The 16849-nt window shown below is 37.8% G+C and overlaps 3 protein-coding genes across 4 annotated transcripts; 2 read left to right on the forward strand and 1 right to left on the reverse strand.

Moving 5' to 3' along the window:
* Positions 1-288: 288 nt before the first annotated feature.
* On the reverse strand, positions 289-7805 carry ddx21 (DEAD (Asp-Glu-Ala-Asp) box helicase 21). The gene is made up of 16 exons (XM_020941593.2): positions 7632-7805; positions 6741-6935; positions 6527-6667; positions 6378-6450; positions 5740-5918; positions 5554-5671; positions 4346-4531; positions 4119-4264; positions 3885-4034; positions 2994-3155; positions 2800-2919; positions 1432-1505; positions 1190-1349; positions 986-1120; positions 845-889; positions 289-766 (listed from the first exon to the last, which is right to left on the reverse strand). Exons 1-16 carry the CDS (start codon positions 7767-7769, stop codon positions 515-517), a joined length of 2274 nt encoding a protein of 757 aa, XP_020797252.1. The 5' UTR covers positions 7770-7805; the 3' UTR covers positions 289-514.
* A 382-nt stretch (positions 7806-8187) lies between these two features.
* LOC110175426 (mitochondrial pyruvate carrier 1) lies at positions 8188-10196 on the forward strand. 2 transcript variants are annotated; one of them, XM_020941599.2, is made up of 4 exons: positions 9089-9107; positions 9198-9294; positions 9707-9839; positions 9953-10196. In XM_020941599.2, exons 1-4 carry the CDS (start codon positions 9093-9095, stop codon positions 9972-9974), a joined length of 267 nt encoding a protein of 88 aa, XP_020797258.2. In that variant the 5' UTR covers positions 9089-9092; the 3' UTR covers positions 9975-10196. The 2 variants fall into 2 exon arrangements, with proteins under 2 accessions (XP_055010558.1, XP_020797258.2); XM_055154583.1 differs by lacking the exon at positions 9953-10196 and having other exon boundaries at positions 8188-9107; positions 9707-9843.
* Positions 10197-11217: 1021 nt separating this feature from the next.
* On the forward strand, positions 11218-15551 carry kifbp (kinesin family binding protein). The gene is made up of 13 exons (XM_020941596.2): positions 11218-11690; positions 11773-11871; positions 12186-12265; positions 12474-12532; positions 12618-12742; positions 12868-12961; positions 13042-13154; positions 13570-13719; positions 13805-13879; positions 14022-14184; positions 14413-14587; positions 14657-14842; positions 14930-15551. Exons 1-13 carry the CDS (start codon positions 11241-11243, stop codon positions 15066-15068), a joined length of 1908 nt encoding a protein of 635 aa, XP_020797255.1. The 5' UTR covers positions 11218-11240; the 3' UTR covers positions 15069-15551.
* The last annotated feature ends 1298 nt before the right edge of the window (positions 15552-16849 follow it).

Here is a 16849-nt window from a genome sequence, read left to right on the forward strand (position 1 = left end):
ATATGCCTTCATTTTATGAAGGCATGTGTTTATGAATAACTATTAAAAGACAAATTATGTAAAATAGCTTTATTTGTAGAGTCTGAGTTTGTTTTAAATGTTGCTGATTGTATATTGTCAAATAACCAATTTATGAAAAATCAAGGTATTATCATTGCATTGCATTATTATTGCATTATTTTTAGTGCAACTTAACTTTTGCCCTTATTTGTCTCCATTTTTGTATATTTGTAGCATAATTAATTGTCTTTGTGTAAAATTAATGAATAACACTCAAAACAATGAAAATAGTTTTTAAAATGATATTTATCATTTGATGAATTAAAGAAGGTTTATATTACTTCAAAACCTTGAGGAAAATGTACAGTACATATGAATACATGTTTGTGTGAAGTACTTTGTAAAAGGTCAGGTTGATACTCCGCTTTTGTGGTCATATATGACTATCTGTACTGAAGAGACTATGAAAAATGTTAACTGGAGTTAGTAAAAAAGTACATTATTAGTCCACATATCAGTAATCAAAAGCTTGGCTGAAGCTACGTTTCTGTCCTCCTCCTCCTCTGCTGTTGCCATAGCCACCACCACCGTTTCGGAAGCCCCCATTCCTGAAGTTTCGGCCTCTTCCTCCTCTGAACCCTCCAGATCTGTCACCACGATTACCACTACCAAATCCCCTGTCGCTACGATTGCCTGGTTTTTCCTCAAGTTCGGGCAGCTCTGTTGCTACAGTCAATTGCCAGCGCCGACCATCCGTCCAGGATTCCTATTGGAGCAACCAGAAAATTAGGCTGTGGCTCTTTTTTGTGATATTAACTAAAGGTCTAAGCTTTGCATGTCTCACCTGAATCTGCTTGACTTTGTCTGCTGGGACATCAAAACAAACTCCCTGTTAATTAACAGACAAATGATTAGCAAATTAGCTGTATATTTTCAGTCTTGTTAAAAAAAATAATAATAATAATTAAAAAAAAAACAAACATACAGTTTTTCCCTTCAGAAACGTCATTCTGTGAATATGGTTCTCAATCTCCTCTCCAAGTTGTTCTTTGATGGTTCTCCATGCATAACCAAGATTGTGCATTTCTTGTGAACACACTAACTGGAGAGTTGTGTATCCCTAGAAAAGCAGTAAGCAGAATGTAAAAACCACAAATAGACAACCAAAATTCCCATTCTCTTTTCTTACAGCATCAGAGTTGAGAAGTGATCGCTGCTCCAAACTCGTAGCTCCAGAAATATGGGCTAAGGCGGCTGCTAGTGCCTCAACAGCTCCTCTTTCTTCTATTAGCCTTTGAGCTGATTCCTTGAAATAACCAATAGCTGCAACAGGTACAGAGTCCAAGAACCTGTGTATTGAAGGAATACAAACATTGCCATCTCCTATTGAACTATAAAAGTATTAATTATTCAAGTTTCTGAAGTACTCACCTGACTGCGTCCTTGCTGGAAGATTTTATGATGTCATTGGCAGTTGGAACACCAACCCGTCTAAATGTGATGCACTGAAAAATGACATCAGTCCTGATTAAGGTTTGCCATAGCGCAGTGGTGCTCACACTTTTTCAGCATGTGAGCTACTTACAAAATGACCAAGTCATAATGATCTACCTAATACAAAGCCAAGCAAACTGCACTGAAACACACTGTGCCCCTTTTTTGGACCCTCACCCACAGTTTGAGAACCCCTTCTTTAAGAGAACTTCCTCTGGCACTTCACACAAAACTATGAAAAAAGTGAAGGAAGATGTTTAAACCTGTTTTTTAAAGTTCCAAACTGGAGTTGCATTCTTTTCTGGTTTTGCAGTGATATTTACCAGCCTCTGCACGTTTACCAAACCAAACGCACATCGTGACAAACACAGATGCATTTGTGCACTTTTGTCAGGCAAACTTCAGCCAAATGTGGCAGGTCTGTTCTGTGGTTCTGCTCTATGCTGTAGGCCTGCTTTGTGTCAACACTGGAACACAAATTTAGACTCGTTTTTGCTTCACTTTTCGTCTTGCTCTTCTAATCAGCGCGCACTTTGGAAGGGGCTTGTGTTCGCTGTACGCAGGAAGGAGCGAGAGTGTGAAAAGGCGAGGGGCGGCATGCTGACATGAGGCAGATGGACAGGTAGGATGTTTAGGAAGTTTAACCTGCCCTGTGATGCACGTTGGTACACGAGGGCACACGCTGTTGCAGACAAGCCGTGCACAGGGAGCGTGTGTATTTAATGTGCCGTAGAGTCTCCGCGGGCTGCACTAAGCGCACAGGCTGCACTGAGACGCCCCACACGCTCCTGCACCCCGGTACAAGTTTATTGCAAACAGCAGCAGCCGTAATGAAATATGATTGCACTTGTTGAGTGTCAGACCTTGAGTGAGAGACAAGACTGAGTCCAAACGCGAGTCCGAGACGAGACACAGCGATCTACCCACACAACCTTGGCGATCGACTGGTAGATCGCGACTGACATATTGAGCACCCCTGCCATAGCGTATATATAATGTATGTGTCTTCCTCTAGTCCTAATTGAGTGCATTGTAGCCATTATACATTAAAAGTACGAAAATCACAAACATGCAGGCACTTCCCATTGACTTACACTGGTATATTATGGCCCCTCTCTCTATAACTACTGCTGTGAAGCTCGTCATTTTGGTCTTAAAGGACCCAATCTTGCCCCCAATCTTAGCACTAGCACTAGCGTTAGCTAGCATCGTAAACTTGTAGTTTTTTCGGCTATAATCTTGCACAGTATGCCATAAAAATTATATCTCCATAGAAAATGTTCATGCGAATGGCATTTTACTTACAGCTTTGTTTTCTACATAGCGCAGTTGGTCCTCTTCTTTTCTTTGATAGAAACAGATGCACACTCCAGTGCGGCCAGCCCGGCCTGTTCGGCCTGAGCGATGGATGTAAGACTCTACATCCTAGCAGAAAATTCCACAGTTTAAATGAATGTTTATTAATCACTGGGCACTTGAGTCTGAATAAATGTGCATACCTTTGGAGGGGAACACTGAACAACCAGATCCACTTCTGGGATATCTAAACCTCGAGCAGCAACATTTGTCGCAACAAGAACTTCAAAAGCACCATTCCTGAATCCTTTCAGTGTCAGCTCTCTTTGTTTTTGAGGAATATCTCCATGAAGAGATTGAGAACTCTAGAAACAACAAAGCAGGAAAGCAGCATTACCTTCACCACTTAAGTTCATATCCTGGGCAACAGTGATCCTGTGGTTACAATGCTCATTCACCAACTTTAAAGAGTGGCAAGACTGACCCCACTCAAACCAGAGCATGCCGTCACTGTGTCGTTGGGTAAGACATGTCACACACTGTGCTCATGTGTCGGCAGTGTGATGCATGGTTGTTGATGATCAGTGTACATATTTTTACAAGTAGTCCATAAGAATAAAGATAAAAAGGCAGGAGACAGGTGATATTTCCACATGAACAGATTTAAGTACTTAAATGCGGTGAATCATATTGAAGGACATTAAACAAGACAGCAGATTAACTGAGCACGTCTTGATGCCACAAATAAGATGTGATGAACTGTTCTAGCTTGACTGTGCAGTTTAGAGGTGATTTTTCTGAAAGAGGATCTAAAATTCAGCCCTGATTCCATATTTTTCCTTAGTTTACCACCACCAAAAATGTAGCATACTACACTGTAGCTTGTAAAGTGTCCAACAAATGTTTGACATTGTTATTCTTAGATGAAAATGTAATGGTTTAAATATGTACTGAATCTAGATCTATCATACTTCTACCAGCTTCTACACTTAAATTCACAATCAAGATGGGTTGGTATAAAAAATAAACTTGGAATTGAGGGAACACTGCATCTGTTTAGTGTGTTACCCAATATATAAAAATATTTCTTGTACCTGTTTGATCGATGAATTCATGGCAAGCTCATTGGCCTCCTTCTTAGTCTCACAGAAAATAATAGTCCTTCCATGGCTGCCACTGTAAACCTGGATAACATCTCCTATCACAGCAGCCCGCTGTGACCAGTGACACGCAATGGCCAGATGCTGTGAACAAGGAATTAAACAAACATCAAATTTGCAATACTGTAGCTTTTAGAAAACTCTAAACTTGTTTTCCTATGCACTCACTTCAACGGTTGTTGCAGCTTTTTGCATTTTTTTGCCAATCAGGTCAACATGTTTACAGTTGGGCCTCATGTATTTCTTTGCTACTTCATAAACCCACTGAGGACAAGTGGCTGAGAACAGCAATGTCTGCGGATTGGAGTCAGAATCTACAAAATACATAAGACACATTTAATTTATCCAATATGTAATATAAAAATAAAAATGTCAAAACATTGTATATTATATACCTTTTTTATAAGAAGAGGCCAATATCTCTTCAACTTGTTCAGCAAATCCCATGTCCAACATTTGGTCAACTTCGTCAAGGACTACATGTTTGAGTTTTGAAAGGTCCAGCTTATGGTTTTGAATGTGGTCCTTGATACGTCCAGGCGTGCCAACCAAAATGTCAATACCATTACGAATAGCATCAACTGAAACAGGCAAATTACACTGATTTATGGAAAGAATCACTTTGCACAACCAAACTATCATAACAGTCATCAAGAATCATAACTAGTTTACAAGTGTATCAATTTAATGGTGTAAATGCAATAGGCCTCATTCATGAATGTTTCTTTAGAGCATGTTCATAACTTCTGTTTTAAGAAGACTTTAAAAGAACTTTATACTAGATCACTCAATTACATTTACTTATATAAAATTCTATATATCTATGTATTTACACCCCCTAAACGTCCATATATATGGACTCAACATGACGTGAAAGCGAGAGAACAAAGAAATAACATGGAGCACCTCTACCCCTGCTTTACAGTTTCAGCAAAATCACAGTACCGGTAAATAACAGAGCTCTAGTTATTGGGGCGTTGACAGGGGGCTACTGACTGACTGCGTGAGTTCTGTGGGGAGTTATAATAAAAGGTAGAAAAAAAAGAACAGATCCACAGCAGTTCTTTGTAGCTCCCATTTTTTTATTTTAATAGCAACACAATATTTATATTAAATTAAAATTGTTTTTTTTTTTAATGGGAGCTCCAAAGAACTGCTGTGTGGTTAATTTTTTTTCTTTTCTACAGTTTTGGTTTTTGGACCCAGCACACAGACATGCCTCTGGCTCCACAGTTATAATAATGACTCATGCAGAGGGCACTGGGACTGTAACAAACTGCTGTGACTGCTGTACAAAATGTACACTGTATATCACCTCTGATCACCTTTTTTGTAACCGATATTATCTTTACATGAAATAATTTGTAAATTTTGTAAATTTTTAAAAAAAGTTACAATCACGCTGGAAGTAGAATTTTTGGTTGCATTACAATATATTAAATATTCTACATATATTTCATAAGTGGTCTTGACTGTTGTTAAGATTTCTTCTAGGAACATTTTCAGTTAATTTTGTTCTTCCTTTGTAAGAAGCTCTTAAGTATAAGTAAGTTTGCAAGAATGTGCCATGTAGAAGACCAACTGTATTTAGGAACAAACTTACTCTGTGGGTTGTATGAACTCCCTCCATAAAAACAGGCAATGGCCAGTCTTTTGGCAATGTCTTTGAAGTCCTTTGCAACCTGAATGGCCAGCTCTCTGGTTGGCGCCAAAACCAAAACCTACAATAAAAGTATTGGTAAAAAGTTTTATTTACAGGCAAAAAATGTTTTAGGAGTTGCAGATTTACCTTTGGGGCACGGCCTCTGGTTTTATCAGCTCCATTCTTCTGTAGTTTCTCCACCAAAGGAAGAGCAAAAGAGAAAGTTTTTCCAGTTCCTGTCCGGGCTTGAGCAATTACATCGTCTCCATCATAAACTGAATCAAAGGTCTTCACTTGAATGTCAAACAGGTATGAGACCCCCCGAGCTGGATTTGAAAATAAAAAGAAAAAAATGACAGAAATGGTGAGTGACAAATTAATTGGTATATGTATGCACTGTGACTGTGACTTTGCTCTAGGGATGGTTTATCAGTTATTGGTGATATTGGTGATATCAGAGGATTCCTTGTCAGTATTGGTACAATATTGAAAAATGTGCCAATTTTTTTTTTCTGCACTGCCCTGGGCTTCATGTGCCCATGTGTGAGTGAAAATATGACATTAAATCACAGATAAATACATGTTATATTTTTACAAAACCGAAAAGTGAATTAGTAAACTTCACTATAACTTAACATTAATTTCAGTCTCGCTATGGATTTAAAAGCTTAATATCAGTATCTGCAAATATCAGTAATTGGCCACAACAACAAGACAAATACTGGATATCTGTATCGGGTAAAATAATCCATATCGGATCATTTCTTCTTTGCTCTACACATTACCTTTCAGCCTATCTATGGTGACTTGAGATATCCTGAAGTTTGAAAAGGCACCTTCCCTCTGCTCTGGTGTTTCCTGAATCAACAAAAGAAAATAAATCTTTGTAACAACAACAACAATAATATAATATTATTAGAGTTATTATAATTACCACAGCCTCCTTCTCACTGTCACTTGCAGAGTCCTCACTTGAATGAGATGGTGTTTGAATAGGCATCATGGTAGGAGTATTAACAGGGGAATGTCCATTTTCTTCTTCTGCAATTGCTTTGTTTTCTTTTTTCTTTTTTTTCTAGGCCGCAAGCAGTAACCATTAATAACATTTTTACTCATGGTGTTTTGTAATGTTGACTGATTGAACTTACCTCTGAGTCTGTTTTTTTAATTTGCTTTGTTGTTTCCTCTGAATGTAGGTTGCCATTTAAGTCTGTGGTTTTATTCATGTGGTCCTCTTTTTGTTTATCTTTTTTTTTCTTCTTTTTGGGTGCTGGAGGTTCACATTCTTCAAGGTCCGTAATTTGCTCCTTCTTTTTCTTTTTCTTGCCCTCTTTGATCTTATTCTAAATCATGGAAGCAGAATGATTGTTGTAAATAAATAAACAGCCTTTTGTGCATTTCTTCATTAAAGCCACACTACATGACTTTTAAGGCAAAAAAAGCATGTGGTGTTTTTTCCAAGCATAGGATTCTATAACAGAAATTATGAAACATTTATATAAAACAGAACTATATTAAAATTATTAGTTTTTATTATAGATCCATGAATACAACGTACAACTTAGTTAAGGCTGCCCAGCTGTGTTGTGTATTGCGTCATAAAAATGCGCACACACCGCGTGTGACAAATAGATCAGTATCAGCTGTAGATAAATATTCCTGTATATCTGCGCTATTATCTATTACCCAAAGATTACACGATTACATCTCTAAAGATTAATTTATCTTATTCTTCTGGAAGTTAAATTAGAAATCGTTTTTGTTGCCACGTGTTCCAGTAGCTAGCGATCTTATAAAGTAGCCAGCTGATATTTAAATGGTCAACAGCTCAGTTGTACTGCCTGCATTAACAACACAACAGAAATATAAATGCTCAAGTAAATGTGTTTCTAACAACTTGTCGTAATAGAAAAATGACATAAGCTTGTAATTTAGCTTGTTCCGCCAGCACGGATCTATGCGTAGCCACATGTTGTCAAACAAGGCTAGTCCAGAAACGGCTTTGAGATTTATGTTGTTTGGCAGCTCATTTTGCTCACCACTGAGGGGTTGTTCGGTGCCACGGAGTCTACCTCTCCTTCCATTGCTTCGCACGCGTCTTCAACCGAGATTTTAGACGGCATTTCACTTCTTTCCTTCACTTGATGTAGTCCACCAAATCTACAGAGGGAACTCATCCACGGACTCCCCGACCGAAAGGAGCGCGTAATTCTCGCGAGCGTTGGAGGAAGACCTCACGAGACTTCAAACTGAGGCCTTCAGTGTGAGTCATAGATATAAACCGTTCAATATCTATGAGTGTGAGTTTAGACCATATGATGTGAGCATGAGTGTGAGGCATAAATATTTGATACTGAAATACTGATTAAATCTTTTTATCACGGTTTAATGTATACAAGCATAACTTTCCCAACAAAACATGAAACATGGAATACCCAATATAGATTAAAAATAGAAACATAAAAGGTTATTTAAAGAATTGCTATGACAATGAGATCATATTTTTTTTCTTATTTTAAATCGTAAATCTATTATCCATCATGTAAGTTAGTCACGCTCTCTTCACTTTCAGTGTGAGCGCGCATGGCTTGTTTTTGCAACAATGCCGTAAAGCGTAGCGGTGTTGTCATTTAGACCAGTGTCCTCTGCGCTCGAAAATCGGGTCGTCCTTCAAACTAGAAACAGGACAACAATTTTGATCTCCCACACAAGAAAATGGCAGGAACGATTGCCCGTAAAGCTGTAGACCATTTGAAAAGCAAGGAGTTCAGAGATTATTTGATGAGGTATGTGTTCTGTGCTAATATGTTTAGCGGATAGCAGTCTCACTAGCTAAAAGTAGCATAAGGTGACAGGAATAGAAATCAGTGAGGGACAGGTTCACCTCCTTCACTATTCTTTAACATCTATGCAATAAAGCAATAAAGTATTATGATTAATTACAAGATCAACTTATCGTACAATACATTATTGAAGGATATTTTGTAGAGCTGAATATCTATTTTGGCTATGTTAATATTTGACCCGTGTATGGATGAATAATTAACATATTTTGTACTCAAACACATTCTGGTTCTTTTTAGCTACCATTTATATTTTGCAGCTCAGATTTTATGTTACGTTCTTTGAGTTTTGTGTGATTCTTATACGCTGAAATAATGGTCTATAATATATACTACTTCAAAATGAGTTATGAAATAAAATGAATTTAAGAGGTTTCAATGTGAATTTGTGTCACTCAAACGTACCACAATAAGGCTTATGCTGTCTTGTGTTTTACTTTAGACAATGCAAATAATCTGCATCAAACTTTAATACTTTTGACATATGACTTTTGTATGTATGAAATTCCTTTCCTTTTGTTGTTGTTTGCATTTCTGATTTTCCTCATATTAATTAATTAATTAACAAAGAATGCATGATTTCATATAGAAGTCAAAAGTACTTTTGTGTTTGACTCCAATATGTGCTTTCTCTCTTTTGATGCACTGGAAACTTGGATGTCTATCAGCACGGTATGAAAACACTGTCAATATAATCTCAATATAATATCAATATAATTTTGCCTTGTTACCTCAAGTAAACCTGATTTTTTTGCTGTGCAGCATTTCTGGGGACCTGTGGCAAACTGGGGTCTACCTATAGCAGCCATCTCAGATATGAAAAAGAGCCCTGAGATTATCAGTGGCAGAATGACCTTCGGTAAGGCACACGAAGATGAAAAAAAAAAACAATGACGACACTGTTTGCCTGTCCTATGTGTGTGGAATATGTGTTGTTGACATTGAGAAAGAATGTTGAAAGTGATTTAAAATTGTTGTAGAACTGGTCTCTTCAACATGGGGTCGGGACCCATGGGCAACCCCAGGGTTATGGTTGGGGCCTCACAAAATAATATGACTTTTAGCATTTGCATTTAAATAAAAGCTATTAATTTAAGTCATAATAATAGACCATTACAATATTCTGAACAAACCACTGAATGAAGAGAGGGATCTCCTGTTCACCAGTTCGGGGGGCCTTGACCTAAAACATGTCAAAGACCCATGTTTTTTATGTATCTGAACTTATTACACATCAAGGAATTATAATTGACAGCATATGTTTTTTACAGCTCTCTGTTGCTACTCACTCTTGTTCATGAGATTTGCTTACAAAGTGCAACCCCGCAACTGGCTGTTGTTTGCCTGCCACATAACCAACGAAACAGCTCAGTTAATCCAAGGAAGTCGTCTCATCAAATACAAGTAAGAGACAGTTTTAGTTTTTAGTCATTTAGCACCATTAGTGTTTTGAGACATTGTGCTGAATGTATATTAAGTCAAAAATAACAACCATGGCCCTGTACCTCTTATTTCAGTCTTGAGAAGAAGTCATCATAATCACCAAATCGCCTACATGCCAGAGCTTTGGAACTCCGTGTAAAATGTGGCTAATTTACTCTGATCAAAAGTCACATTTGGACAGAGTCTAGTAATAAGGTCAATTCTTGGGGTGTATTTCGGCAGTGTAACATTACAGAAAATGTTAATATCCAATAATTGAGTGATTGATTGATGCCTTAAAAATATGTTTTAGTGCACAGCCAAGATGGTAAAATGGAACGACTACTTTGAACAATTATACATAATGCAGGTCTTGGGCATCAATATTTGTATTTTCTGAATGTGTAAAACACATTTACATTACATCACATTTAATTGATAAAACTGTCACCCATGCTAATATGACGTTGAACACACCAGTATGTTATACAAGTAAATATAGGTATACATTTAATAAGGTTATTTGCTATTATTTGATTCAAACTGGACATCTCATTTGTTGATGCTGACCAAATCCGTGTTAACATATTCACATTAATTTAACATGTTTTTGTTATTTGATTCATTTTCCCTTAAAATGGAACATGATTTCTTCAAATAAAAAACACTTTTTAATGATGAAATAGGTCTTCTTGGTGTTTTTTTGTCAAACAAGTTCTTGTTTGGAAAAATATCTATTAGTATTGGACAGAGTTTTGAAGAGAGTTTGAATTTAATTTTACAATCCTGATGTCCTATACAAATGGTTAACTTCCCAGGGATATCAACCCTTTGCACCATGGTGTACATCAGAAATTAGTGAATGTATGCAGGGAGCTGCCCAGAACTCTGCTGTAAAACAACTACACAGTGAAGAGTGCTTTTTCATTTGCATCCTCTATTTCAAATTCATTAACTTGCTTGTTTCCTGGGAGCTCTAACCTCAACATCAGTTTTCCGCACTCTGTACAATGTTATCCTATTCATATACAATCCATTTAATTTCCAGATTTTAATATTCAGTGTATGAATAGGCTATGTATCCAATTACCAAAATAAAGCTTTTTTTATATGCTTTTATAAAATATAGTGATTTGTGCATTACAACTGTGTATGCAGTTGACATTATTTAGAGATTTTAATTATTTTATCCAGCGTGTTCACTTAACAGAAGACTAACTGGTACAGGTTCATGCAGCAGTTTGGAGCGGGTTGAGAGATTGAGGAGCGTTTGCTTCTAGACATTTATTTACAAATAAAAATGGTGAAAATTGCCAGAAGGTGGCGGTAGTTCCAAAGACGTTAAGACTGGTTTCAGGGAAGAGAAAGAACAAGACATCCAAGATGGCGTCTGTCAACAGTGAGGAGTGGAGAGCGCTCTGTGACAAATTCACCAACGCCCAAAATCTTACAGATGTTGAATCACTAAATGATCCGAGGAATGACCCATTCCGCTCCAAATACAAAGCGAGAGAGCTGCTGCGAGAAATCTATTGCTCTCTAAAAAGTTTCGAGGGTGTGGAGGAGGACCGCGGGGTTGAGACCAGCCTGCAGCCAGAGGAGGAGGCGGCGGTAGATGGGCAGCGTCAGGATGTGTCCGCGGAGGGGCTCTGCGGGGACTCACCTGCGGGCATGCGGACCGCTAAGCTCGCAGCGGTGGAGTATTACCTGGGCGTCAACCACATCGACACAGAGGAGCTGCCAGCTGGCCAGGAGCACTTGGGAAACTGCATGGCACTGCTGGACAAATGCACCGTGACCTGCTATAATGTCTCACTTTTCATTCACGTCAGGGTACGATTCCAGCACGTTCCAGACAAGGAAATGTAATAATGTCTGTGGTTGTCCGTATGTCAATGACAAAGTTTGTTTTCAGAACCAGCTGGGCATCCTTTGGGCAGGCTACGATGAGACGGAGAAGGCTCAAGGCTTCCTAGAGGCAGCCGAATCCAACTACCATCAATATATGAAAGATGTAAGCCGTGTAATTATTGTGAATAGTTCTCAGTGTAGTTATTGTAGTGATTGGCCTGACACACACGAGCAATTCAAACTCTGCCCGTGCAGCTGAATGTTTCTGATGGACCAGAGCAGCAGAGCAAAGCCGCGTGATGTCACATGCATTTTCACAATGTATTTGGCTGTTGGAGGCAGCACAGACAACAAATCTGCAAATCAACATTGTTCGCACTAAAACAACTACAACAACAACAAAACACACACAATGCTACTAAAACACCAACAAAATACAGCTTTTAACCCTACTCTAATGCTGCATCTTTCCGCCAGGATGGAAGTCCTCCAATTGACATGACAGAGTATTTCTCTGTTGAAGAAAATATGTTGACACACCAAGAAAGAGTCAGAAGGTAGCACAGTTCTCTTTATATTATAACATTTGTCATTGACAAATTACATATGAAAAGCAAAACAACTATCACAAGCCTAAATGTGGATTTTCTTTTTTCAAGCCATTGCCCCTAACTAATAAAGCATGCTGCACACCATTTTGAATTGAAGATTTTACAATATAATATACTGAAGACAAGTGGAAAAATTATTCTTTGTATTTAACAGATTTGAGCTGGCCTATACCCACACAATGTATTACCTTGCACAGGTCTATAAAAACCTTGGTGAGTGAAATTCTTAAAGGTGATAAAGATGTAACTTTTTTTTTAACAATAAATTTTTAGAATTTAATTCACACCATGTGTCCAGGTCAAACTGAGCGGGCTGCTACATATTGTCACAGTACTCTGCAGAGACAGCTAAAATTAAATCAATACAATCCTATGGAGTGGGCTTTAAACGCTGCTACTCTGTCTCAGTATTACATCACAAAGGTATGACTTTTTGTAGTTTCCTCACACTTTTAAATGAACTTTTTTTTAGGGGATTTTCAGTTACTTTGTTCATACGAAAATACTTTGTTTTTGATGCTACTGACATGATAATGGTTTGCCTACAGGGGCGATATATGGAAGGGAGACATTGCCTTGCAGCTGCGACTGTTATATCTGGTTTAGCTGGGGACATTCCTTCTGAGGCTGCAGCACAAGAAAGTAAGTATTCCTTATTATTTTCAATAATGAAATTTTCTGATATGTAATTATTACTCTGTTTAATTAAATCTTTTTCCAAGGTGAAATAGAAAGTGAACGTAGAGAGACACTCAGGCAGAAGAGAGCAGAGATCGCGAGATGTTGGATCAAGTATTGTCTGAACTTGCTGCAGGATGCTCGGAAGCTACTGGAGGTACTTCTTGTCCATTCTTTGTTTTATAACACTCCTACTCTATGTATGCCTAATATCAACAGTTTGTTTCAGTTCAAAAATATTCAGTCTAAAAATTTTAATATTTTACAATATTTCTGACTAGACCAGGACTAAAATTACTTGGACATGGGCAACGCCAGTCTATATCAGGACTACATCACCCCCTGTTAAACAAGAACAAGTGTGAAGGCACTATCACTAAACAATTTCTAGAAGAAACACTAGATGGTGCTGTTGTATATATCCGTTTGTTCTTAATTTCCAATTTATTTTAATTAAACAACTAATCTTAATTTGTTTTGTTTTATCATTTTTTGTTTAATTATGTGATCAGATGTATTGTATGAAGTATGAACCTATCCACTGATGTCAGTTCATGCATGTGTGTGACAAGGACAACATTGGTGAAATAGATTCTGATCGCCAAGAAGAGCTGGGAAATGCAAGAAGACGAGCTGAAGAGGAGGAGGAAAAAGGACGGAAGAGCACGCTGCTGTTTGATTCTGAAGATACTTTTGACTCTATTGCCAGCCTGGAAGAAAAGGTCTGATCACACGCTTTGATTAAATGTTTATTATCACCTACCCCTTTTTTACATTCAATATTTTTATCCTGTCCTATCTTTTCAGGTACAATGTTTGTTCCCACTGGACTTTACAGAGGCACGTGCTGTATTTCTTGTGGGACAGAACTATGTAACTCAGGTAACTTATATTGGATTTAATTTATGAAGAAATATTCAAGTTTGTATGTTTTGTTTTTCTATTAAATATTTTGGTTCCTTGTCAATAAAGCATAGTGTGATTAGTTTTAATCATTGTGTGATTAGTTGTGTTCATTTTTCAGGCTAAAGAATATTTCCAGATGGACGGTTATGTGACAGACCACATTGAAATTCTGCAAGATCATAGTGCTTTGTTCAGAGTACTGGCATTTTTTGAAGAGGACCTTGAACGACGCTGCAAAATGCACAAGAGGAGAGTTGACATGCTGGAGCCAATTTGTAATGGTAATATTCAATTTTTTTATATGCATATGTTCAATGTATAGTTAGAACCAGACATTTACATACACAGCATTAGGGACGGGACAAGATTTCATGCCACTTGCTCTCATGTGATAAAATTGTGTACACGTGGAAAATGATAAATGAAAGTGATTGTGACTTTTCTTTCATCCAGTCCACTCCCTACACTGCATTTTTTAATAATATTGTCACATATTTCACCCCTCACAGAACTTAATGCTCAATACTACCTTATGATCCGGCGTCAGTTGATGTTTGAGTTGGCTGAGACTTATAATGACATGATGGATCTGAAGCTCGCTCTGGCTAACAGACAAGCAGACACACAGTCTTTAGACAGCCACACCATAAAGAAATTCAACCATCTTTGCTCTTCCTCTGCAAAGTAAGTAAGAGGGGGAAAAAAAAGGTGTTGCTTTAAACACACTTCTGACCATGTCTTTTTCAAATGCAGATACTTCCAAATGTTCCTGGACTCTTTGCGTTCTCCAGAAGGGAAGATACCAGACCATTTGGAGGAAGAAGTACTCAGACCTGCTCTAGTGGCTCGCTTTAGAGTCGCACGACTTCACAGCCGCCTCATCAGCTCTTCACCAACAGTGCAGCTGGACAATCTCAACAAAGCTTTGGAAAACTACAAGTATGGCTTAGTTACTTACTTGCCTTTATGGTGCAAATATCATATCAAATAATTTGTTGTTCTAATGCTCCTTCTGTTGTCCGGTAGATACGTGGTTCAGTACTGTGAGACTCATCCTGAGGCAGGAGCTGTCGTGGAGATAGAGCTGGAGCTGAGTAAAGAGATGGCCGGCCTGCTGCCATTGAAAATCAATCGGCTCAAAGCAAGAATGGGTTCCAATAACTGAACACTATTGTACTGATCTTCTCACGGGCCAAAATACAAGCTACCAATGGCTTACACTAAAACAATGAATAGCAATGTTTAGATTAGCTATCACTTGTGACTCTGCTATGTTAATTTATTGTTTACTTGCTGTGGCACAGTTCCTATATGAAATTTAACTGTGCAAGCAGTTCTACTTGTATCTGCATGAAGTATTGTCTTATCTTTTAACTAAACCTGTGCAATTATCCTGTTCATGTAAATATTGTATGTAATTGTACTGAACCAAGTATGTGTAACTGTGCTACTTAGACACCTGCTTGAACTATTGTATCTGTGACCGGGCCATTGGTTGAATGACTTAAAATAGTGGCCTTACAAAAGAGAATGCAAAGATAATCTTCTTGCAATCTTCAGATTTGAGACTATAATATGGTACTAGCTACAGCTAAATAGTTATTATCTGCAACTTGGAGACAATAAACACTTGGTGACACACTTTTTACCCTGTCTTGGCTATAATTCATTGCTACAAAGAAAAACTGATTTGTTCAATTTAAAAAATCATTCTAACCAGCACACATGTACTTATATCTTTTTATCTAGGTATTACTCCCATTAAGGTCTTCAGATTTATATCATGGTAGATTTAGAGGTTGTTCTGGTGTTGCTAGATATGTATCTTTATCTGTTTGAGTGGCCAGTGTCGGGCATGTTAATGTGTCATTTCCTGAGGTTAAACAATTGTAGCTACCACTTCCGTTAAAACCAAGTGACATGTCAGCTGAAAATAATACTACTATATTTCTTTTTTGTTGATTAACATGAACTGTGAGGCAGAGGAATGCAGCTCAAGAGTCACTCCTGTATGAGGTCTACAAGAACTCAACAAACATCTGACACAGCTGACAATAAAACACACTCATACAGTGCAGAGTGGCCCAAACACTGGTTTATGTTGCCAGGATGCTCTCTTGCTCTTTGTTATACTGGAATACTTTGACCAAGCAACTGAATGTGTTTTGATGTGTGGAGGAGATCTCAAAACTAGTCCTAAGGTGACACACAGTGTACACCACAGATGATTCATCATACAGTATTAAGTGTCTACTTAGCATCTTTCAGAAAACTTCCAGTAAATTGGTCACGTCAGAGCAGTTTTAAGCTGTTTCCCCGAACTCTGGCAAACTGGAGATCATCCTTTTTGAATGAATTCAGACTTATTCCCAATCATTTTGAGGGGCTTGTTGTTCACTTCAGTCACTGTGTTTGCTGGTTTAAGAAATAATTTCACACAAAAGAAAAAATATCCCAATAAGTTGGCAGATTCATATTTCACTGCTTTATATACAATGAATTAGATTGGAATTCCTTGAAATTACATCCTAAATATAACATGAATGATAATAAAATGTATTATTTTGTCTCCTTACCACTTGGTTTGATTGTTAGGTTATTTCATAGGATCTAAGGATGTTGCTGTGAAGCTATTTTTGCTGTATGAATACTAAGTGCCAACACTGGATCCATCATGGTTATAACTGGCCTATAAAGGGACAACGGATAATCCAATTTAATAAAGTAGCCGAAAAGTAAATGCATACTATGGCCTACACGTCTCGCTTTGCCTGTTCTTAAAAAAGAAAAAAATGGGCCAATAACACTGTGGTCGCATCTTGTTAGTTTCCATCAGAGGCGCGGGTCAGCGTTGGATGCTGATATCTTTTGGTATTTCCTCAATCGTGTTGCGCAGTTACGCAAACGCGGAGTTGTTATCTGATATTTGTGGGCCGTGCAAAGTTT

The sequence above is a fragment of the Boleophthalmus pectinirostris genome, unplaced genomic scaffold (assembly GCF_026225935.1).
Source record: "Boleophthalmus pectinirostris isolate CB_2022bp ecotype Guang Dong unplaced genomic scaffold, ASM2622593v1 HiC_scaffold_19, whole genome shotgun sequence".
Classification (NCBI taxonomy): domain Eukaryota; kingdom Metazoa; phylum Chordata; class Actinopteri; order Gobiiformes; family Gobiidae; genus Boleophthalmus; species Boleophthalmus pectinirostris.

Coding starts and splice junctions, on each gene's coding strand:
- LOC110175426 (XM_055154583.1), top strand. CDS start 9,057: ATGTGCTTTCTCTCTTTTGATGCACTGGAAACTTGGATGTCTATCAGC. Junction 9,108..9,197: donor CTTGGATGTCTATCAGCACG/GTATGAAAACAC, acceptor TTTGCTGTGCAG/CATTTCTGGGGACCTGTGGC. Junction 9,295..9,706: donor CAGTGGCAGAATGACCTTCG/GTAAGGCACACG, acceptor TGTTTTTTACAG/CTCTCTGTTGCTACTCACTC.
- kifbp (XM_020941596.2), top strand. CDS start 11,241: ATGGCGTCTGTCAACAGTGAGGAGTGGAGAGCGCTCTGTGACAAATTC. Junction 12,533..12,617: donor ACAGGTCTATAAAAACCTTG/GTGAGTGAAATT, acceptor CCATGTGTCCAG/GTCAAACTGAGCGGGCTGCT. Junction 13,880..14,021: donor GACAGAACTATGTAACTCAG/GTAACTTATATT, acceptor TTCATTTTTCAG/GCTAAAGAATATTTCCAGAT.
- ddx21 (XM_020941593.2), bottom strand. CDS start 7,769: ATGAGTTCCCTCTGTAGATTTGGTGGACTACATCAAGTGAAGGAAAGA. Junction 4,035..4,118: donor AAGCTGCAACAACCGTTGAA/GTGAGTGCATAG, acceptor CCTTGTTCACAG/CATCTGGCCATTGCGTGTCA. Junction 2,920..2,993: donor TTCAGTGTTCCCCTCCAAAG/GTATGCACATTT, acceptor ATTTTCTGCTAG/GATGTAGAGTCTTACATCCA.